Raw genomic sequence first — 24,297 nt, 5'->3', positions numbered from 1 at the left:
CAGTCTGAAGAAGGGTCTCGACCCGAAATGTTCTGCAGAGATTCCTGCCTGACCTGCTGAGTCCTTTGTGTCCTTTTGTGCATTAACGAGCATCTGCCATACCTGGTTTCTACATTTGGACTTTGGAACATCCTGTTCAATTCGCAGCTTGTTGACGGCAGTGCCATCTGGTGTCAAACGGAAGAAGTGTGAATGTGCTTTTTGGAAATTTTCAACAATGCTGTTTGAGCACAAACTCCATGCTTCAAAGATGCATTAAAAAAGTTGATTCTACAGCCGGACAGACATGAACTAAAAATATAATTGGCAAGGTTTATCACTGCTCAGTCCTAGAAAAACCTGATGTCCACAGCAACACAGTGGCACAGCAGTAGAGTTGCTGCCTTACAGCGCAAGAGACCCAGGTTCAATTCTGACTACAGGTGCTGTCTGTAGGGAGTTTGTACGTTCTCCCTGTGACCTGCATGGGTTTTTGCCGGGTGCTCCGCTTTCCTCCCACACTCCAAAGATGTACAGATTTGTAGGTTAATTGGCTTGGGTAAAATTGTCCCACGTGTGTAGGATAGTGGCAGTGTAGGCGGTGATTGTTGGCCGGCGCAGACTCGGTGAGGCGAAGGACCTGCTTTCACACTGTATCTCTAAATAAATCAGGTAATGGGGTGTGAAACTCCCCGATGACTGCACGTGACAATAAACTAAACTGCAGTAGAATCAAACCAGGGCGGATTAGGGTTGTTGGATGTCAGTCATCACAGGGTTAGGACACTGCATTTAGAATTCTTCAGAACACTCTCCTGCCCCAAACATCAATGAACATGTCTTCATTCATCTCTGTTGATCAAATTCATTGCCAAGATAATGTATGTGGGAAAAAGATGCGGAGAGAGCATTCAGTCAGGTCGTCCAAATCAAGTACGGATGACAAGAACAGAAATTGAATGTGATTCATCAAAGGGGCAGAGCTGGGTATTTGAACAAGGTGTGCAAGCTGTGTATGCTCAGTACCAAAAGCAAACTAGGTGCAATCTAAATATGATAAGCTTTTCACAGTTAATCAGGAACTCTGTTCATTCAATTAAAGAGTAACAGGCCATGAACTTCTTAATAACAGAATTGAAACAATTGTTATTGAACATTATGGATAATCTCCCTCTGGTTCTGTTGAATCAAGTAGCATAAACCAAATAAAGACAGATTGTGCATGTAAACCAATAGATTTATTAATATCAATTGTTATTCCCATTTTATTAAATAAAAAGAGATTTTGGTCCAGTATCAAAAACATTAAAGTGTATGATTTTATTTGCAGTTAAGCTTTTGATGCTAAACCTTATCAGTTGAGCCGACACATTAAAATACAAGGATACAACCCACACAAAAGCAGCAAATCAAAGTTTTACCGTTGATTTAGTTGATTTCAAGAATTACAAACAGCTTCCCATTAATTCCAAACTGCATTTCAGAGGCAATTTCTATTTATTTATGAAGCCAAACCAGTAACAGGATGAACAATTTAAGTTCTGATGAAGGGTAATCAAAATGAAACATTAACTCAGTTTGTTTCTTCACAGATGCTGCATTGCCTGCTGAGTACACTCAGAATCTGTGTTACAACAGTCAATTTGAATGTGTTCTGCAATTAAAGCAAACTTGAAAGAAATTCATTGATTCAAATTCTGGATAATAGATTAAAATTTCACTCATGAACTGTAATAATCCTTAACCAACTTGCTGGATACCATTATATTCGTGTTTACTTACTTGGTTAAATTTTACAAATCTCATTAGGCTCAGAAATTTAACTGCCAAAATTCAGAATCGGAATTCTTATACCGACATTTAAATTGAACAGGTGTCCAATCAGAAAGTTTAAATTTCCAATTATCTAATAAAGAACATTCTTTAATTCGCTCTGGAGATCGAATGTTTTAACACAAAAATAGGTCTGCTATTACATTATTTTAACAAGTCTTTTTAAATGCCTAAATCATGTCAATGAGGATTCCTTTCACAATAGTTTCATTTTAAATTTCATTTAACAAAAACTTGCTAAATCTACACCGCTCATTCAGGTACAAAATGACCAAAATATAAATAGCGTAATGCACAAAAGTCAACATTGAGAGTTACAATATCTTTTACCTAAACAATTTTACACCAATGTTAAAACCTATTTCACTCCCACCAGTTCATTGAAAATCATAAAACTGCACCATCTCAGCTCGGAAAATCGGAAGCATTTCTGAAAATAGTCACAAATGTCCAATGCCACAACTAGGCTGAAACGTGGATGTTGTGTGAGTTTCCTGCAGCACCGAGAGAAAACTTAATGCCATAGAACTATCAACAATGTGATGAATCTTGACTTGGAACGTGAAAACATTGATATCACATTCTTAACCTTTGGACAATTGATATCATATTTTTGGACAATCGAATGGAAGACACCATAAAATCAGCTAATGACAAGCTATTCAGACTGCGATGTTATTGTTTAATTGGCATTTTGAGATCCGAATACCTTTAGAATCAATAGACCTTTACTGGAAATCTAGTTCTTCTGCATTTTTTTAGGGTGGAAAATGTACAGTGATGCACAGATAGGTGCTGCCTAATTAATTCCATACCATAAACATTTTCTGTTGCTTCATACCAATTATCCATTTAGCATTTAAAAGTCAATCTAACACAGGAAAGAGAATTGAGCCACAAGGAACTGCAGGTGCTGGTTTACAAAAAAAAGACAAAGTGCTAGAGTAACTCAGCAGCAGGTCAGGCAGCTTCTCTGCAAGACTTTGATAGGCAACGTTTCAGGTCAGGATCCTTCAGTCTGAAACTTTGCCAATCCATTGTCTTCCAGGGAGAGATGTTGCTTGACCCGCTGAGTTACTCCTGCACGTTGTGTCTTTTTCTTAAAAGATTAGAATAGAATCTGGTTGACGATTTACATCCATGTATAAGTCACTCCTTTTTTATTATTGGACTTAAAAAAATTCCCAGTGCCTTTTCACAAACAATTCTGCCCAAGGGACTGAATGAATTAACATTAAAAATATCCTCTTACCCTGTTAAAAAACAATTATGACCAAAGCAATTATTGGAAATCACAGTAGCCAAAATCAAAATTGACCAACTAGTACAAGCAACTACCTCACTATTACTGATTTACATTCAAGATTTAGTTTTGTTTTCACATCAAACACGCAATTTTTAGTTTATTTTAGTTTAGAGATACAGCGTGGAAACAGGCCCTTCGGCGCAGAGCCCGCACCAACCAGCGATCACTGCACATTAACACCACCCTACACACACTAGGGACAATTTACATTTTACACCAAGCCAATTAACCTTTACACCTGCATGTCTTTGAAGTGTGGGAGGAAAACGAAGATATCGGAGAAAATCCACGTGGTCACGGAGAGAACATACAGACTCTGTACAGACAAGCACCCATAGCCAGGATCGAACTCGGGTCTCTGGCGCTGTAAGCACTGTAAGGCAGCGACTCTACTGCTGCAGCAGGCAATTCAATTTTTTTGTTTCTGTTTAATAGAACTGATGTATTCCTGATCTCAGCAATAGAATCGTAATTTTAAATGAAAAATAAATATTTTCTTAAATAGCTTAATACAATTTCTAGATGCTCAAACTCAATGATGATGCTCAATACGATAGAGGGGGCAGAGATTTTACTTGGACTGCAAACTGCAGTGCAAAAGGTTGTGCTTTTATTCTTCAGCGTTTTGGACCAATATTCATTCAAACTCACCTCCCTCACTGATGTAAAATGTACGACAAAGAAGCACCAACTGGGAGAATTATAAATCAGTAACCTGCTGCATTTATTGAAGATAAAATGGTTAATCACAAAGAATAAACATAATTGTCTAGTCTATTACCAGTAAAACATCTGTGTTGAATTGACTGAAAATGACTTACACTGTGTAGAACCATGTCGTAGTTTTATTGCTCTTCTAGATTAAAGAATTTCTTAGTAAATTAAGTATAATTTAATTTTTTTAACCCTTCAACAAGTATGTTACCCATTAGAAATAGGAGGGCAAGTCCATAGATCCTTGAGCCTATTTTATGAAGTCAATAGTTAAATGACTCTTAACTCAACTTTCACACCCTATCCCTATATCCCATAATTCTCAGAAATTAAAAACATATCCAATGACTGAACAAGCACAGCCTTACAAAATTCTAAAAAAATCACAAACTTCTGGAGCCTTCCTTGTTACAAAATCCTCAACGTTTGATCCTTTACCACAGGGCCATGGCTTTAGTTTTAGCTTCTCTGGTCTGAAGCAACCCTTTGCTTAAACATTTCAATGTGATCACTTCCACTCTTCTGAACCCCAGAGAATATATGTTCACAAATTTGCTTCACTGGACATCCATCTTATCCCAAAAATTAACGTTGATTTTTTTAATTGCAGTGCCGTTCAGACAAGCATATCCTTTACAAGATAAGGAGGCCAAAATTGTACAGCATTTCAGTTCTGTACAATAATCCACATTTGAAAAATTAGTTCAAGTTAGTATTCACAGAATAGTAAAAGCTGCCTAAAAGATCTCCAACAAGAGGCTCTATTCTGGTACCTTAACATTCAATGATCTACTGATACCAAATCTTACAGTCCTTCTTGAGGGGGAAAAAGGGAAAGTAGGGGAAAGAGTAGGCCGATAGTTGGCAGAAGTCTTACATCATCTACTGCATACATTCTGTGATGGTAAGAGTGGGTCAGAGACCAGCAGTGCTTCAGGTTCTTGTTCACCAACACCTTATAATAAGTAGAAAACATACCAGAACAATAGTGACATTTATACCACTAAAGGCTGGGTTCCCAACTTAAGCCTGACTACATTTGTCGGGTTTGGGCGGGATATATATATATATTGTAGAAACAAGGATATGCAGATACTGGTTTCCCAAGGAAAGACACAAAATTGCAGAAGAACTCAATGGGTCAGGCAGCATCCCTGGAGAACATGGATAGTTGACGTTTTGGGTGAGGACCCTCCTACAATACATATGTTGTGTCCTAATTCAGTATTTTGTAAATAAATGCATTAGTAATACATTTTAGCAAGTCTTGTTTCATGCGTGAAGGACACAACTGACACGAGGATGTTCTGCCATAAAATATATTAATTGGCAATGACTTGCCTATTGTACCAGAGTTTAAACCCAGCCAAATTCTCAACAGCACCAATGGAAAATCTCATGAAAACATTAGGAATCAGATTTTAAAGTTGCTAGTTAATACTTTTGAATTTGACCCAGTTAATTTAAATGAATGAGTCTGGTATCAGATCAGATTGCGAAAATTGTACTTGCTCTGGCACGATAATATATTATCTTCTGAGGTGACAGGATGCTGAGGAAGCAATAAAAGATGCAAAAGCATAGGAAAACTTCCAGCCTATCAGAAAAATGGTCTAACATTGTAATGATACAATTCAATTCAGGAGATTAATCATTGTAAAGATATATCCGAGGAAAGTGCGATATCATTTTGTTTGTTTCTCAATGCATGGAATTTCCAGGGTCAATGTTGGATACCCATATCCCTCAAGATATTGATTCACGTGGACAGAACTACAGAGTGGCTAACTAACGAGACATTGCAGTTTTTAGTGGATTTCTTGAACATTTTATGAAGCTCAGGGAACAACTTGAGGGATATGGGTATCCAACATTGACCCTGGAAATTCCATGCATTGAGAAACAAACAAAATGATATGGCACTTTCCTCGGATATATCTTTACAAACTATGGTCGGACAATGGCCCAGTGAACGGCCCACAAAGAAAGCGGGAGTGACCAGTACAAGAATGGAACGTTTTCCTGCCTTGAATCAGTTCCGATTATTGTCTAGCTAAAATATTCTGAAGTAGACAGACATTAAATTTATATACCCTGCGAAACAGCAGTTGGGTTCACGACATGCCAACGTGGCCTTCTTTGACTTTTCTGGGTGGGAGAATATCTATTAAGGATGGGAACAGACATTACAGCTGTATTCCACACAAAGGATCGTCACAGTAACAGAGACAGAGTGGGATGTGTTGGGTTGGTAAAATGAATAGAGTTATATATCCCTACTTGCCAAGGCTGGTTAGAAATATGTTTAGCATTCAGGCAGCAGTGAGAGCGATTTTAGCGTGGCTGGAAAGTGAACTGGCAAAAGTGGATTGCTCTTAAGCGATCTAGCTCTTTGCCCCGACATGACGATTTAGAAGACTTCCTTTGAATGCATCTTTGAGTTTTTCTCTTTCTTTAGTTATGTTTTAATTGGAAATCAGGAATAAACACACCCTATTTCAATTGCATGTTTAAAATTATTATATTTACAGTGATGATTGGGCCATGAATGAATTTAAAAAAACCCCAAGACCTCAGGATTGGGTGGTGTTCAGGTTGACACCTTCAGATTAATAGCAACCAAGAACCATGCTTGGAAACCAACCTTTCTGAATATTCTGGGAAACAGTAGAACTTTCATCCAGATGCCACCCAGTTTTACACTCGAATAGACCTTCACCCCATTTTGCCTGGATAATTCCAGCACCAACAAAATGGAAGCTCAACATTATCCCGCACGCATCAGTGCATTTGAGCGCCACTCCATCCACCACCTATACTTAATTCCTTCCGTCACTAGGATACAGGCAACATCAGTTACCACTTACACTGTAGCAATCCACCCAGACGTTTCAGGGTGGATGTGGCTCTAGGTTCATGTGAACATTACCAGCTTTGTTACGCAGACAGACTTGGAAGTGTCTTGCCATTCCTCATTTGCTGCTCCATTAAAATTGTGGAACAGCTTTGTCAAAGTAGCTGGTAAGTACTGCATGCTTTATGAAGAATAGGGAACAAATATTGTCTGAGCCAGTGATACCAATTTTCCAAACACAAATACATATATGTAATAAAACATACTGGGGGAGTTCCTTTAAAAAGTTACTGATATTGACTAAATCGTATCGCGCTATCCATGTGAGATAGTAATTTTACCATTTCTTTCTGATTCCAAGATATGCAACTTAATTTAAGTTTAAAGTTAACGAGTCCACAAATCAACAAAGCAAACTAGTATTAATTTGAGTTTGTAGGAAAATGGACAAGTAAATTTTGCGGCACTTTTGCAGACTTTATGGCACGTAAATACAAAGAAACATCCCAGGTATACATTTTTAATGATGACGAGAAAATTGGAAAAATAGCTTCAACTTCGAAGGAGAGCGCAGAAGTGATAATTTTGCAATACCTCAGAATCAGTTCCTTCAATGTAAACAAAGAGCGCATTACAAAAGAACACACCTTCAGATTAATAACAACCAAGAACCATGCTTGGAAACCAATCTTTCTGAAGCAGAAGAACTTTCATCCATACTTTTTGATCTGGAGGAAGCTTATATAAATTCTAACCCTTCATATTTAACGTCAGCCACCTTCGTTTCTTCTAATAGGAAGCGTCCATCTAAAGTAAAAGCCATTATATAAGTAGCTATTTTCCCATTATCTTCCTCAGATTTCAGCGACACAACGATCTGATCATCTGTATCAGGAATGAACTTGAAGGAGGAGAATCCACGCGTTGGATTAACCTCACCAATCGTGCTCACCGACACCTCTTTAAAATCCTGGGTGCATTTAATAATGAGGTTTGTTCCTCTGTGTTCATCATCTTTCTCATTGTAGCGTTCTTTGCTGAATCTCCGCGGCAGAAAGAACCAGCGTTGCAGCTGATCGCTCCAGGCAGCAGATTCATGGATAAGATATCCTGTGTTGGGAAAATAAAATTCTCATTCCACAAAGAGTAAAAATCCCATTGTGAAGACTTAGTTACACCATCTCTTTACTTTGTAAGCTTCCCTCAAAATAAACTTACAAATTGAATTTTAATTACCAAAGTAGAGAGTTTAACAAAAGGATAATTACAAAAGTTCACGTTCTAGAAGCAGAATTAGGCCATTCGGCCTATCAAGTCTATTCCGCAATTCAATCATGGCTGAACTATCTCTCCGTCTCAACCCCATTCTCCTGCCTTCTCCCCATAACCCCCAACACCCTTCATAATCAACAATTTGTCAATCTCCACCTTAAAAATATCCATTGATTTGGCCTCCACAGCCGCCTGTGGCAATGATCTCCACGGGTTCACCACTATCTGACTAAATAAATTCCCGCTCATCTTCTTTCTAAAGGCAAGTCCTTTTATTCTGTTACTATGGCCTCTGGTCCTAGACTATCCCACTAGTGGAAACATCCTCTCCATATCCACTCTATCCAGGCCTTTCACTATTCGGTAAGTTTCAGAGGTTCCCTCCTCATCCTTCTAAACTCCAGCGAGTACAGGCCCAGTGCCTTCAAACACACATCATATGTTAATCCATTAATTCCTGGGATCATTCTTGTAAACCTTCTCTGGCTCCTCTTCATCGCCAGGACATCCTTCCTCAGATACGGGACCAAAAACTGCTCTCATAATTGTGCTTGTTATAAAGCAAAGTTAAAAATTGTTATCAAAAAGATAAATAGAAAACAACAGCAGCACAATATAAACTACAGCTATTTAAAAGATATCCTCCTCTCTTCAGATTTCACACAGAGCATTCTCAAGAGGGTTAAGCAACATTTGAAAGTGATAAAGCAAAAACAGCTGCATTATGTTATAAAGCCAACCATTGCAACTTGCCCTGAATGCAGCATTGAAATTGTGCTGATGACAAGGAAAGCCTGGGATAACTAGCTAGCACTTTTAGACTTTATGGAGATACACAGCATGGAAATAGGCCCTTTGGCCTACCGACGAGCGGTCACCTCGTACACTAGCACTATCCTACACATTAGAGAGAATTTTTACAATTTAGGGAAGCCAGCTAACCTGCAAACCTGTATGCCTTTGGAGTGTGGGAGAAAACTGGAGCACCCAGAGAAAACCCACGTGGTCACAGGGAGAATGTACAAACTCCGTACCGGCAGCACCCCGTAATCAGGATCAAGCTTATATTTCAATGATCCTCCTCAGTTTGATGGCAATGTGTTTTGGTAGATCCAAACAATATAACCAAAACTGAAGGAGATACTTTCAACAAAGAAGGGTTATCACTGTTACAAATAAAAATGAAAAAGGTGCATCTGGCAATAGAGCCCTTGAAATAGCCCTCGATCCACCATCAGAATTCAAGTCCATTGCTTTTCAACCCTTGAATCAAAACATAATTATCATAATTAATAAAACAAAATAAGGGCTTGTTGTTCAGCAAGTGTAATTCTCAATTGCAATCCAGTCCCAAGCATTATAGGTCTGCCCTCTCGGTCTTTGGATGGAAACACAGGTTTAAATCGTGCATTTCTAGAGCCAGGCAGAAATGCAAAGATGATTGACCCATACGGTAATTAATGAAGGGAAGTCATGTCAATGGTGATATTCTAGTACTTGTTAAAACCAATTGTAATGCACACTAAGTCTTCATCAAATCAAAATCTGATTTTTAAAGCATGATGTAACCAAGTTTAGAGAAAGGATTGCTAAGTGGGCAATAGGCTAATTTTATTAAAACCGTGATTAATCTTGTGATATAGTAGATCATAGCTTTAAAGAAGCCTGACCCTCAGAGGGGTGGAGTGTCAAGAATATTGTAACCTTGATAAAAATTGGAGCATACACACATTCATTTCCAATTTTTTGACATTTGCATTTTTACGACCGAGGATGTTGTTCTTTCTGACGTCCTTTTGTACCTCCAGAGGAAAATCACCTGTGACTAATGCAAATCCTGACACACCCTTTACAAAAAGCAAAATTACACTACAGGTTTTTCCACATGTTTGCAGAGTCACCAAAGGTACACTTCCGCTCGAGCTTTCTTACCTGGAGAATTGATTCCAGCCGCTGTGCGGAGGGCATTGTAGTGAGGCACCCAGTTTTCATGATTAACGTCACCTTTGTAGCCAATAACCTTCACCCACTCTGGGTTTTCATTGACTACCTCGCCTGTGGTAGTAGTCCATTCTTTACCCAGTCCACCTACATAAAGGTGCTCATCCTTTACTGCCAACCATTCAGCTTTGAAGCCTTAAGAAATAGCATAGAAGTTTGTATTAAAGATTTATGTAAAATTCTGCATGAATGGCATACAGTGCCCTCCATAACGTTTGGGACAAAGACCCATCATTTATTTATTTGCTTCTGTACTCCACAATTTGAGATTTGTAATAGAAAAGAAATCATATGTGGTTAAAGTGCACATTGTCAGATTTTAATAAAGGCCATTTTTATATATTTTAGTTTCACCATGTATAAATTACAGCAGTGTTTATACATAGTCCCCCCCTATATCAGGGCACCAGAATGTTTGGGACACAGCAATGTCATGTAAATGAAAGTAGTCATGTTTAATATTTTGTTGCATATTCTTCGCATGCAATGACTGCTTGAAGTCTGTGATTCATGGACATCACCAGTTGCTGGGTGTCTTCTCTGGTGATGCTCTGCCAGGCCTGTATTGCAGCCATCCTTAGCTTCTGCTTGTTTTAGGGGCTAATCCCCTTCAGTTTTCTCTTCAGCATATAAAAGGCATGCTCAATTAGGTTTAGATCGGGTGATTGACTTGGCCACTCAAGAATTGACCATTTTTTAGCTTTGAAAAACTCCTTTGTTGCTTTAGCAGTATGTTTGGGATCATTGTCTTGCTGTAAAATGAACGGCCGGCCAATGAGTTTTGAAGCATTTGTTTGAACTTGAGCAGATAGGATGTGTCTATACACTTCAGAATTCATTATGCCACTACCATCAGCAGTTGTATCATCAATGAAGATAAGTGAGCCAGTACCTTCAGCAGCCATACATGCCCAGGCCATTACACCCCCAGGCCATAACACCCCCACCACTGTGTTTCACAGATGAGGTGGTATGCTTTGGATCTTGAGCAGTTCCTTCTCCCCTCCATACTTTGCTCTTGCCATCACTCTGATATAAGTTAATCTTCATCTCATCTGTCCACAAGGCCTTTTTCCAGAACTGTGGCTGCACTTTTAAGTACTTCTTGGCAAACTGTAAGCTGGCCATCCTATTTTTGCAGCTAACCAGTGGCTTGCATCTTGCAGTGTAGCCTCTGTATTTCTGTTCATGAAGTCTTCTGCGGACAGTGGTCATTGACAAATCCACACCTGACTCCTGAAGAGTGTTTCTGATCTGTCGGACAGGTTTGGGGATTTTTCTTTATTATAGAGAATTCTTCTGTCATCAGCTGTGGAGGTCTTCCTTGGCCTGCCAGTTCCTTTGTGATTGGTAAGCTCACCAGTGCTCTCCTTCTTAATGATGTTCCAAACAGTTGATTTTGGTAAGCCTAAGGTTTGGCTGATGTCTCTAACAGTTTTATTCTTGTTTCTCAGTCTCATAATGGCTTCTTTGACTTTCATTGGCACAACGTTGGTCCTCATGTTGATAAACAGCAATAAAAGTTTCCAAAGGTGATGGAAAGACTGGAGGAAAGATGAGGTGCTGAGAGCTCTCTTATACCTACATTAAGGAGGCAATTAAACACACTGAGCAATTACAAACACCTGTGAAACCATGTGTCCCAAACATTATGGTGCCCTAAAATGGTGGGGGGGACTATGTAAAAACACACCTGTAATTTCTACATGGTGAAACCATAAAAATGACCCTTAATAAAATGTGACAATGTGCTCTTTAACCACATGTGATTTTTTTCTATTACAAATCTCAAATTGTGGAGTACAGAGGCAAATAAATAAATGATGGGTCTTTGTCCCAAACATTATGGAGGGCACTGTATATCTGAAACCGGAACCAGACTTATCCTTTCACGGATGCTGAATGACTCATGCATATTCGACAAAATATATTTTATATTTGCCAACACATCAATAGACTGATACACAAGTATAAATGACAGCTGTAAATAATGGGGCGGGACGATGGCGCAGCATTAGAGTTGCTGCCTTACCGCACCAGAAACCTGGTGTGATCCTGACTACATCTGCAGACGTTCTCCCCATGACATTTCCCCAGGTGTTCCGATTTCCCCCCACTCCAAAGACGTACAGGTCTGTAAGTTAATTGGCTTTGGCAAAAAATTGTAAATTGTACCTAGTGTGTAGGAAAGTGCTAGTGTATGGGGATTGCTGGTCGGTGCGGACTCGGTGGGCCCGTTTCTACTCTGTATCTCTAAACTAAAATATCCCCAAATTATCTACATGACATACTAAGTGCAAGGATACAGTTTTGCTTAGTTACTGGAATATTAATGCAATCTCCCATGACTGATCTCAAGATACTGAATCATCAAAAACAGCAAGAAGTCTTTAGATTTCATTTTTTAATTAAACTGCATCTAATAGTTCAAGAAATGTTTCCCCTGTGGAATATTTGTTTTTCATCACAGTATTTTAATTCTCCAGTAAAAATGTTTTGTTTATAGAAATCCAATGTGCTGCAAAGTGTCCAGAGACTTCTTGTAGGACAAGGGAGGAAGGACCCCCAGTATGTTCTGGGCAAAATTCCAAATCTAAGAGCATGTTATATTGGCAATATTAATGGATTGGCAGCAGGCCACTGGCCCATTCTTGCAGAAGCCATCCAAAAACATAATGGGCAGGAAGGAACGGCAGATGCTGGTTTACATCGAAGGTAGACACAAAATGCTGGAGTAACTATGCGTGTCAGGCAGCATCTCGGGAGAAAAGGAACAGATGACGTTTTGGGTCGAGACCCTTCTTCAGACTGACAGTCAGGATTGAGGGAAACTAGAGGTATGAAAAGGTACTATAAACAAATGAATGAAAGGTATGAAAAGAACAAATCAAAGCCAGCAATGATGATCAATTGTTGGCTGTGGAAAAAAACATAATGGTGCTGTCACCATCACACATATAAATAACCGCTTTTGTGCAGCACCATTTAAGAATCCAAGAATTGATTGCTGATAATGTTATCAGAATAACTTAAAATTATTAAGTTTTACAGTAATGTGCCCCATTTGTTCAGTATGGCAAATTTGCTTCCTGTTCTTTCATCCTCACTTCAGAATACCCAGAGAAGTCCTGGACATTTTTCACTAAGCTGCACCTGCTTCTGTTCAATCTTCACTTCGATTTCCCTTTTCCCCTCACCGATTAAGTTCAGTCCTTCCAGTATCAAACCAGCTTGGCTTCAATCTCCTTCAAGCTTATTTCTTTTAAAGATCACTTTCCCATTGAACTGACCAGCTAATTCTTTTCCCAGATCCATGTTGCCTTCTTTATCAGTTCCTCTGCTTCCTTCCCCATTTATGGCCCTCATTCACATCTTCTCATTTTGCCTTTGCAAACTACATCCTGTTACAAATTTCATTTTCTGCTGCAAAGTACTTGCTATTTTTGTCACCTTCGAAGCACAGTTCCTCCCATTTAAGGATTAGCCCCTCTACAAGATACCAATAAGAGTAGCTATATGTTCTGCCTCACCATAAATTGCCCATTAAACGTGACTGAGTTTCTGCATCTCTAAATGCATAGACTTAGACATCACTGTCCATGTTCACAATGTCTTTCTTCATCCCACTGCTATAACATCCCACAATTAATGTTTAACATCACATCTGGTGCTTTGTTAGCTATGGTTTACTCCTTTAACACCCATCCAATTTCTATAACTATTAATTATATAGTTTTCCGCCTTTATTCAATACATCCTGGAACTCAAAGTCTTCAATCTTACTGGAGCTTCCTCCATCTTGGAGAGCATCAAAAATCTACCTCTTCAATCATTTCTTTGGTCTATTTTGTTAACATTTTGCTGCATTACTGGGTATATGCTGGACAAAAATACTTTACTCCAGGATTTTTTTAAAGCAAATGTGTCAATATAAAAACAAAATATAAATTAAACCAATCTTTACGCAGATTACTAAAGATTTATGGTGATTTGAAAGTTACAATATTGTACAAGGACATTAGAGATTTATAATGCATATAAATAGAGAGAGGATAAAGTTACTGGCGTACCTTTCTCAACAGTCCCGTCACCATCAGAAAGGATTACCCATGGGACAGCCTTGTCCTCATCAATATCATACACTACTCCTGTCCTGTCATCCACGGTGTACAGCTTTCCATTAAATGCTATTAGCTCCGACAATTCCATGCCACGTCCTTTTTCTGACAAGTGCGTTTTGAGAACGGAATCATTTTTGTCCCATTTTACAGTCACTTTGTCACCACTGTTTGATAAAATCAAGTAGCCTTTCTTGAGGTAACTGACCCAAGTGTCACTGTTCGATTCATGTTTTGAGTTTGTGTCCAGGTCAGCAATTAGCCCGATACGGTATTGGATGCCTTCCGCTGTTTTCTGTGGCGGTGAAAGAGGGTAGGTATCGTTGTACCAGTCCTTTGGAAAATTATTAATCTGCCAGTTGTGGGCATTTCGTATCTGAGGATTATTTGGGGAACTCTTGTGGAAATATACCATGTATAATATCAAGAGAGTGACGACAGCTAACAGTATAGCCTTCCATTTCAGGTGAAAACGAGAGTCTCTTGTTTTTGTCATGGAAGCTATAACAGGAAGGCCACCAATGGATATGCGAAGAGAGCTCATAGAATCATTTCCTTGAGGTAAACCAGAGAGGTGACCAGACATGAGGCTGCAATAAATGCAGAATTATATCTGAAAGAAGAACATTTTGGCAAAATAAATGTTTGGTAAAATGTGTTCATTCTGTGTCAATATACTTTAAAAAAATGCAAACAATTTTGCATGAAGGCAAAAAAGGTGATAATTACATATGTGAAATCCTAGTCCAATTGCAGTATTCAACAAAACCATTACTTTCAGCAAAGCGGTGGTTTCGGCAAAATAAGTTACTTTTCCTGTAATTGGCACGACTACATACCACAAGACATTTTTTTTTCACCACATATTGGAAGTCTACAAAAAACATGTCTGCTAATCCCCAAATAAATAATTAGTCAAGGCATTTTACACACTTAGCTGTACTTTGCAGTTGACACCAGAAACAATTCTACAATTAAGCTTAATTCGACAATAAGGCTTCTCAAGTGCAAAAGATGATTTTTTCCTGCAAGTATTGATCTACCAAACAAAACACACTCCCCCCAATTTAATAAAATTTAACATGTTCTTGAACACCCTATTTCTTTACTGATATCACTTTAACTGAAATACAAAAAATAAAAATAATTATTGGTTGGTTTATCTTGTATCACCTTTCCATTGATGGGTCTCAGATCCGAAACGTTAACTCTGTTTCTCTTTCCACAGATACTGCCCAACTTGCTGGTGTATCAAGCACTTCCTATATTACGTCTGACAAATAAAACTCCCAACCACAATATATCTAACGTTTGGCCTGTTTATAGCTATTACATTCATTCAGGTAAGGAAAACAATATTTAAGAATAACAATGTTCATAATGAATTCAAGACAGCAGTTTCTGAATGTTAAAATGTGCCTCTGCATTAGATTTACAACATCTGAGATGAGCACGACCTTGAGATCTAAATAGGTCAAGTATAGATCTGACCATGTACAGACGTTAGCTAGAAAGCTTTGGTATGTTGGAAACCCACCTTAACAGACTACATCTGTCTACAAAAAAGACACCGATTTCTGTAACGTCAGACTTGCCCAAATGCAACTAATAAAAAGGGCTCATTATTCAGAGCTCCCATAGGATTTTAGCCTTGGTGGATGAATCCAGCACCAGTACATTCCTCCCCCAAAGAAAAGCTGCAGTTATATGCTCTGTGCTTCACCCAGTGATACATGTACATGACTATAAGTAATTCATCCCAAGTTCTTAGAAATAAATGTGCAAACTAATGATTTGAACACCTAAAACACAAATTTGGTATGCCTTTTAGATTCAACTTTAATTTTTTTTTTTAAATGAACTGCAAGTACTGCAGTAGCAAACATTCAAATAAAAATTTAGATTCACTGGTTAAGTTCAACATTTCTACATCTGTCCACAGGATATTACAGACATTTCCCTTGTGGAGTGCAACGTGTCAATTTTGCTCACATGATGGACGTACAAAGAAGAAATTCAAAGATTTTTCAAATTATTAATCAAAAAAAGTCAATGATCTCATAAGAGTTTGTCTATATTAGCCCAAGATCTGAAATGAAAGACTGAAAGTTTGGACTTGGGCAGCACTGTGGTGCAGCTGATTGAGCTGCTGCCTGACAGTGTGTTTGATGCAGAACTTGGGCGCTGTCCATGTGGAGTTTGCACGTTCTCCCTAAGACCACGTGGGTTTGCTCCTGTTCCCCTCTTATACCAAAGACAAGTGGGTTTGTAGGTTAATTGGCCTCTGTAAAATTGCCCCTCGTACGTAGGTAGTTGATCAGAGTGCGGGATAATATAAATCAAATGTGAATGAGTAATCAGTGGTTGGTGTGGACTCGGTGGGGAGATGGGCCTGTTGCCCTGCTGTATCTCTTCTGAAGAAGGGTCTCAACCCAAAACATCACCCATTCCTTCGCTGCAGAGATGCTGCCTGTCCCGCTGAGTTACTCCAGCATTTTGTGTCGATCCCAGCCACTTGAGAAAAAGGAAGAAAAAAATGCACTTATATATGTTGGCTTCCTTGGCTCCTAAGTGCATTAAAAAAAATTGTTATTGCTAAAATGCACTGAACATAATTGTTTAAAACAAAATGTCACATGCAGCAATATGGAAGGACCAGATAAACTGCTTCTTATTGATCACGTGTGAAAGATAAATATTGGCCACGTCGCCAAGAAAATAGAGCAACCGTTTACATTCACTCAAGGTACTTGTTTTTCTGATAATGCAACAGTCTTCAACTGTCAGCTGAAGTCCCCAGAGTGGGACTTGCATCCACAACATGTGATTTAGATGAGAAAGTGCCACTAACTGAGCCACAGCAGACTTAGCTATAATTACGTTAACCAAACAGGAAAACATTCTCTGACCATTCAATGTTTTTCTCATCTAACAAATGTCAGAACTCTCCTCAATCTCCACAATCGAAAAAAATGACACAAGTGGGTTTGTTAACTGAAGACCAACACTGGGAACGTGTAATGGAACGGTTATCGATTAAACCAGTGGGTTACAATATCCACTCTGGAAATCCTACTTAATTTTAAGCTTCCTCTACCTTTCAGTGACGGTACAACTAAGCATGGGAAAGGTAAAAAAAAGTACTTCTCCAGTTCTTTGTTTCCCTTTGCTCGCATTCCTTAATATCAGGTCGTGCTTTTATTTCAATCACCTCATTTTTTTCTCCTGATCGGCTTCTTGGTTTATTTCATCATCATTGGTTTACAAGCAGTTCAAAGTCTTGCTTTAATTCCTTTCCATAAACAATGTGAATTGCCTTTTTTATTGATAGTTGCAGGAGATTTCATGGTTATGCAGGAACTATTGTTAATAGTGGGCAAAGTCTATCTTGCAAGAACAGTTCATCTCGCAAGACCAATAGACAATAGACAATAGACAATAGGTGCAGGAGTAGGCCATTCAGCCCTTCGAGCCAGCACCGCCATTCAATGCGATCATGGCTGATCACTCTCAATCAGTACCCCGTTCCTGCCTTCTCCCCATACCCCCTCACTCCGCTATCCTTAAGAGCTCTATCCAGCTCTCTCTTGAAAGCATCCAACGAACTGGCCTCCACTGCCTTCTGAGGCAGAGAATTCCACACCTTCACCACCCTCTGACTGAAAAAGTTCTTCCTCATCTCCGTTCTAAATGGCCTACCCCTTATTCTCAAACTGTGGCCCCTTGTTCTGGACTCCCCCAACATTGGGAACATGTTATCTGCCTCTAATGTGTCCAATCCCCTAATTATCTTATATGTTTCAATAAGATCCCCCCTCATCCTTCTAAATTCCAGTGTATACAAGCCCAATCGCTCCAGCCTTTCAACATACGACAGTCCCGCCATTCCGGGAATTAACCTAGTGAACCGACGCTGCACGCCCTCCATAGCAAGAATATCCTTCCTCAAATTTGGAGACCAAAACTGCACACAGTACTCCAGGTGCGGTCTCACCAGGGCCCGGTACAACTGTAGAAGGACCTCTTTGCTCCTATACTCAACTCCTCTTGTTACGAAGGCCAACATTCCATTGGCTTTCTTCACTGCCTGCTGAACCTGCATGCTTCCTTTCATTGACTGATGCACTAGGACACCCAGATCTCGTTGAACTCCCCCTCCTCCTAACTTGACACCATTCAGATAATAATCTGCCTTTCTATTCTTACTTCCAAAGTGAATAACCTCACACTTATCTACATTAAACTGCATCTGCCATGTATCCGCCCACTCACACAACCTGTCCAAGTCACCCTGCAGCCTTATTGCATCTTCCTCACAATTCACACTACCCCCCAACTTAGTATCATCTGCAAATTTGCTAATGGTACTTTTAATCCCTTCGTCTAAGTCATTAATGTATATCGTGAATAGCTGGGGTCCCAGCACCGAACCTTGCGGTACCCCACTGGTCACTGCCTGCCATTCCGAAAGGGACCCATTTATCCCCACTCTTTGCTTTCTGTCTGTCAACCAATTTTCTATCCATGTCAGTACCCTACCCCCAATACCATGTGCCCTAATTTTGCCCACTAATCTCCTATGTGGGACCTTGTCGAAGGCTTTCTGAAAGTCGAGGTACACCACATCCACTGACTCTCCCTTGTCAATTTTCCTAGTTACATCCTCAAAAAATTCCAGTAGATTTGTCAAGCATGATTTCCCCTTCGTAAATCCATGCTGACTCGGAATGATCCCGTTACTGCTATCCAAATGCTCAGCAATTTCGTCTTTTATAATTGACTCCAGCATCTTCCCCACCACTGATGTCAGACTAACTGGTCTATAATTACCCGTTTTCTCTCTCCCTCCTTTCTTAAAAAGTGGGATAACATTTGCTATCCTCCAATCCACAGGAACTGATCCTGAATCTATAGAACATTGAAAAATGATCTCCAATGCTTCCACTATTTCTAGAGCCACCTCCTTAAGTACTCTGGGATGCAGACCATCAGGCCCTGGGGATTTATCAGCCTTCAGTCCCATCAGTCTACCCAACACCATTTCCTGCCTAATGTGGATTTCCTTCAGTTCCTCCATCACCCTAGGTTCTCCGGCCCCTAGAACATTTGGGAGATTGTGTGTATCTTCCTCAGTGAAGACAGATCCAAAGTAACCAGTTAACAGGAGAATAAAAAGCATTCTAAATAACCAGTGAAAAATGGTAATTATAGTATTAACATGGGACAAATACATTTATCATCATCCAAACTCTTACCAAGAGATAATGAATTTGGATATTCTGGATTACTAGAAACTGACAAGATAATTTAAAAAACTTAAGTTGTTCACTCAGATGCTGTTACAAATCTTTGGTGAACTAATATTCAATTTACAGTAAATAATATTAACTTGAGACAACTTATCAGCCTCAAACTGTGAGGTGGTTGTCGGGATTTTCATATGCAAAGGGAAGCAGGCATTGTTACAATGAAAGTTACTCAAACTGTTGAGCATATGTTCCCCAAGACTGGATTGGAAAGTGTAAACAGCTGTAGTGGGAAGGCCAGTCCTTATTTGCTTACAAACAGCAAAAAATGGACGTTTCCCATGCTTTAGTGAGAAAAGTTCAAATTTCACATTCCGATGAATTCAAAGCATTTGAAAGAATACTTTACTATTGTGCCACAATAATGTCCTACATTTGTGGTTGCAACTGTATAAGGCTTTGATGAGGAGGCCACATGTGGAGTATTGTTCACACTCCGGTCCCTTTATTTAAGGAAGTATGCACTACCATTAGAGACAGAACAAAAGTGATCCACCTGGAATGAGAGGGAGCCCGAGGGATTATCTTATTGAAATGTATAAGAAGTTAAGGGGGCATGACAGGATAGGTGTTGATATGCTTTCATCAGTGGGAGAATTTTGAACAAGTATGCATCGTTACAATGCAAGGATGGGATTATTTAAAACTGAGGTGCACAAGAATTTCATCTTGCAGATGAGAATCTCTTGAATTTTCTCCTCTAGAGGTTGCGGAGATAAAATCATTGGATGCATTTAAATGAGATTGAAGTTTTTGAAAGGTTGAGAACTAAAAGATAGAGGTGTCGCGTCTGGAAAAAGGACATTTGGCCCAGTGAACCTGTGCTACTCAATATCCTACCAGTTATTGTGTATTTACTTGGCTTGTTACACCTCTTAAAATGCATGACTTCACATTCCTTGTATTCCATTTGCCACTCTTCTGAACAATCGGCTGGACCATCTCCATCTTCCTGCAGAGGCCTTCCATCTTGGGCTCCACCACGCAGACAACTTTTGCATCATTTTCACTCTTCTCTATCATGTCCCCTATATTCAGGTCTGAATCATTACTACATATTACAAGATATTTGGAGGGATATGGACCAAGCGCAGGCAGGTGGGACTGTGTCACTGGGACATGTTGGCCGGTGTGGGCATGTTGGGCCGAAGGGCCTAATTCCACACTGTATCACTCTGTGACTCATGCAAAGGAATCCATACTGAACTATTGTCTTCCATTCCATTGGTAATAGGCTTCCAACCACAGAAATGTCAGCCATTTATTTCTTCCTGCTTTTAGTTTAGTTTATTGCCGCATGTATCGAGGTTCGGTGAAAAGCTTTTTTGTTGCATGCTATCCAGTCAGTGGAAAGACTATACATGGTTACAATATACATAGAGTCATAGAGTGATACATAGTGTGGAAACAAGCCCTTCGGCCAAACTTGCCCACACCGGCTAACATGTCCCAGCTACACTAGTCCCACCTGCCCGCATTTGGTCCATATCCCTCCAAAACCTGTCCTATCCATGTACCTGTCTAACTGTTTTTGAAATGATGGGATAGTCCCTGCCTCAACTACCTCCTCTGGCAGCTTGCTCCATTCACCCACCACCCTTCGTGTAAAAGCTACCCCTCAGATTCCTATTAAATCTTTTCTCCTTCACCTTAAACTATGTCCTCTGGTCCTCGATTCAGCTACTCTGGGCAATGATTACAATTACTGCAATGTACAGATACAGGATAAAGGAAATAATGTTTACAAGATAAAGCCCAGTAAAGTCCGGTTAAAGATAATCTGAGTGTCTCCCATGAGGTAGATGGTAGATCAGGATCACTCCATAGCTGGTGATAGGATGGTTCAGTTGCCTGATCCTAGCTGGGAAGAAACTGTCCCTGAACCTGGAGATGTGCATTTTCACAGTTCTGTACCTCTTCCTTATGCAACAGAGCGAACTCTGGGTCCAATTTGCATTCTCCCTTGCATCTCATGGGCTTTTAAATTGTTTGACTAGCCTGTCATGTGACCTTGTCAAAGGGACTGCTAAAATCCATGCCAATTTTATATGCACTAAATTCATCCAGCAGGCTTATTACATTTTTTTAAAATTCCATAATTCAGACATTGTTCTCTGAATTAATTCATGCTGACTGTTCCTGATTAATATTACTCTCTAAATATGTTTATACAGTTCCTATGAATGAAATACAATAATTTGTCCAATTCTAATAAACTGCCCACCACTGAACTTTAAATGACCAACAATGCATTTTGTTTAAAGGGAGGGACAAAACCAAGCCAGCAATCCAACAATCTGCTGGCACCAGTCCTGTAGCCAGAGACACTGAAATATTGTAGTTGGGGCTTCAGCAGAGTTCTCCCTTGCCACATGGTGCTATTTATGCCAAAGAATGAACCATTTTTCACTTTGCTGTGCTACGGAATTGCTTCTGTATTCAGGCAACGATCTACATTAAGCAGTAATGTGCGACACCTTAAAGGAAATAAAAACCTCAAGTTTATCTTTACTTGAGGTTGAATGCCAATTGAGTATCAATCCAAATGGAAAAAAAACAAGGGAGTGAATGGGAATTTGAATCATTTAACAAACTCACTGACAATATTTTTTGTTTCAAGTATAAGGTATAATGATGTTGTTGCTTGTGCTTTCAAACCATCAACATTAATCAGCTCTGTAATGGGTGTAACCTACCTTTGTTGTTGGTGAGAGCTGGGTGGATTGAAAAGAGAAAGAGGGAAAGAGATTAATATTCAACTCAGGCACATGTCGTTTAACTCAAAAAGTCAACATGACTTGAAAACCTCCTTCGGCACAAAAGACCAGTAAGAAATGTAAACCTCAGCAATGTCATCCAAATACCAAATGAAATCTATGGTCTGATGGATGCATACAACAGTGGATTTCTAAACATTGCGATCAAATGCATTGAACCAAAACTTGTTTGATCAGGTACATCAAGATAACAAAGTAAACACTTTAAAATCTATCGGTCTATGTCTAAAGGGTACAGGCTGTTAATTCCCATTGGAAAGAATCAGAGAGGTTTAACAGATGTACAACAAACAATCCGTTGGAGGTTTGGGGTGGGGGGGGGGGGGGGGAGAAGAGGATGGGATACAGAGAGGAATTGTCAAAATTTTGGTTCAAAACTACATTAAGACTGATTAAAGGGTAAAGTTACAGGAGAAGGCCGTACAAGGAAAAAATAAAGAAGTCTAAACAAGGAAGTGCAGATCGATTTATTCACAAAATGCTGGAGTAACTCAGCAGGTCAGGCAGCATCTCGGGAGAGAAGGAATGGGTGACGTTTCGGGTCGAGACCCTTCTTCAGACTGAGGAAGTGCAGATGCTGGTTTACACAATAGGACTAAACAAGAAAGTGCAGATGCTGGTTTACACAATAGGACTAACTTAACAGGTCAGACAGCATCAGCGGAGTACATGGATAGGTGATGTTTCGTTTCTGACACTTCTTCAGACAGAAATAAAGTTGTGCTTGAATTGTAATAAAAAGCGATCTCATTTGATAGGGAATTGCACATACTGTAGGTATCAGGGGGCTGGCAATCACATTTGCAGACGAGCTTGTATTCTGCAATGAAGTTAAGACACAAAATGCTGGAGTAACTTCTCTGGAGAGTAGGAATAGGTGACGTTTTGGGGTCGAGACCCTCCTTCAGACCCAAAACGACACTCATTCCTTCTCTCCAGTGATGATGCCTCTCTTGTTGATTTACTCCAACATTTTGTGTCTATCTTCGGTGTAAACCAGCATCTGTACTTCTTTACTACACACCACCCATACACTACTAGTTCTATCCTACACAGATGTATAGGTGTAATCTGTGCATCCTCCATGTAACAGACAGCCTGAATAACTATTAATAGGATGGTCTGAAGAAGGGTCTGGACCTTTTCAGGAAGAAAGACCTTCCAGGTTTCAGGTGACTGACTATTCCTTTTCTCCAGAGATGCTGCCTGTCCTGCTGAGAGTTACTCCAGCATTTTGTCTTCGGTGTAAACCAGCATCTGCATTTCCTTCCTACAGATTGTATTCTGCAACCAACGTTGTTACAGATCCGAAACCGCAGGGATTTATTTGCAGCAAAGCTTCCTGATAAGAGTGAGGAATTGCCCGGGACGAGCAGGCCACCGCTATATTGCCATTGCCTTGGGAACGGCGGCCCAGGCCCGGGCTCCTCGCCACCGCGGGCCACCCTGTAAAATGTCAACACTTGTCTTACCGCCGTGCCGTCGTCCGGGAGCTTCACACCGGCATCAGAGCCGCGGGTGAGGAGCTGTCACGCCACTCGCTCATCTGCGAACTTCCGTTGTTGCAGCTGCGCCGCCCCCATCACCCAGAGAGAGGGAGGGTGACATAGAGAGGGAGGGAGGGAGACAGAGGGAGGGAGGGTGACAGAGAAGGGGAGGGAGGGAGAGCCGTCGCACAGCCGGTGGGTGGGTGGAGGGGGGAAGGGCCGCCATCCACCGCGCAGCCGCAAGCACAGCCTCCACCGCCATGCCACTCCTGCGCATGCGTCGGACGGGACCGATCCCACCCGCTTCTCACTCGAGCCGGACGTTTGGCTTCTACGCGTGCGTCGATCAGGAGCCCTCTGGGCCTGGGCGCCAGAGGTTTTGCTTCCACGCGTGCGCAGAACAGCGGCGCTCCAGCCACCTCCCACTCGCGCTGTCGGGTTCGGATTCCACGCGTACGCAGAACAGCGGCGCTCCAGCCACCTCCCACTCGCGCTGTCGGGTTCGGATTCCACGCGTGCGCAGAACAGCGGCCCTTCAGCCACCTCCCACTCTCGCTGTTGGTTCGGATTCCACGCGTGCGCAGAACGACAGACCTCCCCCAACCGCCGCGGACTCGCGGCGGAGGTTTGAGCGTGACGCATGCGCTGTC

The 24,297-nt window shown here is 40.5% G+C and overlaps 1 protein-coding gene across 2 annotated transcripts; it reads right to left on the bottom strand.

The window, feature by feature from the left end:
- Nucleotides 1-1,202: 1,202 nt before the first annotated feature.
- On the bottom strand, nt 1,203-23,841 carry LOC144594599 (soluble calcium-activated nucleotidase 1-like). Of its 2 annotated transcripts, XM_078401345.1 has the most exons (5): nt 23,633-23,841; nt 22,080-22,097; nt 14,030-14,690; nt 9,891-10,094; nt 1,203-7,796 (listed from the first exon to the last, which is right to left on the bottom strand). In XM_078401345.1, the coding sequence occupies exons 3-5, from the start codon at nt 14,661-14,663 to the stop codon at nt 7,426-7,428; spliced, it is 1,209 nt and encodes a 402-aa protein (XP_078257471.1). In that variant the 5' UTR covers nt 14,664-14,690; nt 22,080-22,097; nt 23,633-23,841; the 3' UTR covers nt 1,203-7,425. The 2 variants fall into 2 exon arrangements, with proteins under 2 accessions (XP_078257471.1, XP_078257472.1); XM_078401346.1 differs by lacking the exon at nt 22,080-22,097.
- Nucleotides 23,842-24,297: the final 456 nt, after the last annotated feature.

This window comes from Rhinoraja longicauda, chromosome 6 (genome assembly GCF_053455715.1).
Source record: "Rhinoraja longicauda isolate Sanriku21f chromosome 6, sRhiLon1.1, whole genome shotgun sequence".
NCBI classification, from domain to species: Eukaryota; Metazoa; Chordata; class Chondrichthyes; order Rajiformes; family Arhynchobatidae; genus Rhinoraja; species Rhinoraja longicauda.
This window is presented reverse-complemented; position numbering and strand designations above follow the sequence as displayed.

Bases quoted from the DNA above. Each gene is read 5' to 3' on its own strand.
- LOC144594599 (XM_078401345.1), bottom strand. From the start codon at position 14,663: ATGTCTGGTCACCTCTCTGGTTTACCTCAAGGAAATGATTCTATGAGC. The intron at 10,095-14,029 runs GTACGCCAGTAA...CTATTTCTTAAG, and splicing joins TGACGGGACTGTTGAGAAAG to GCTTCAAAGCTGAATGGTTG. The intron at 7,797-9,890 runs GTAAGAAAGCTC...TTCCCAACACAG, and splicing joins GGCTGGAATCAATTCTCCAG to GATATCTTATCCATGAATCT.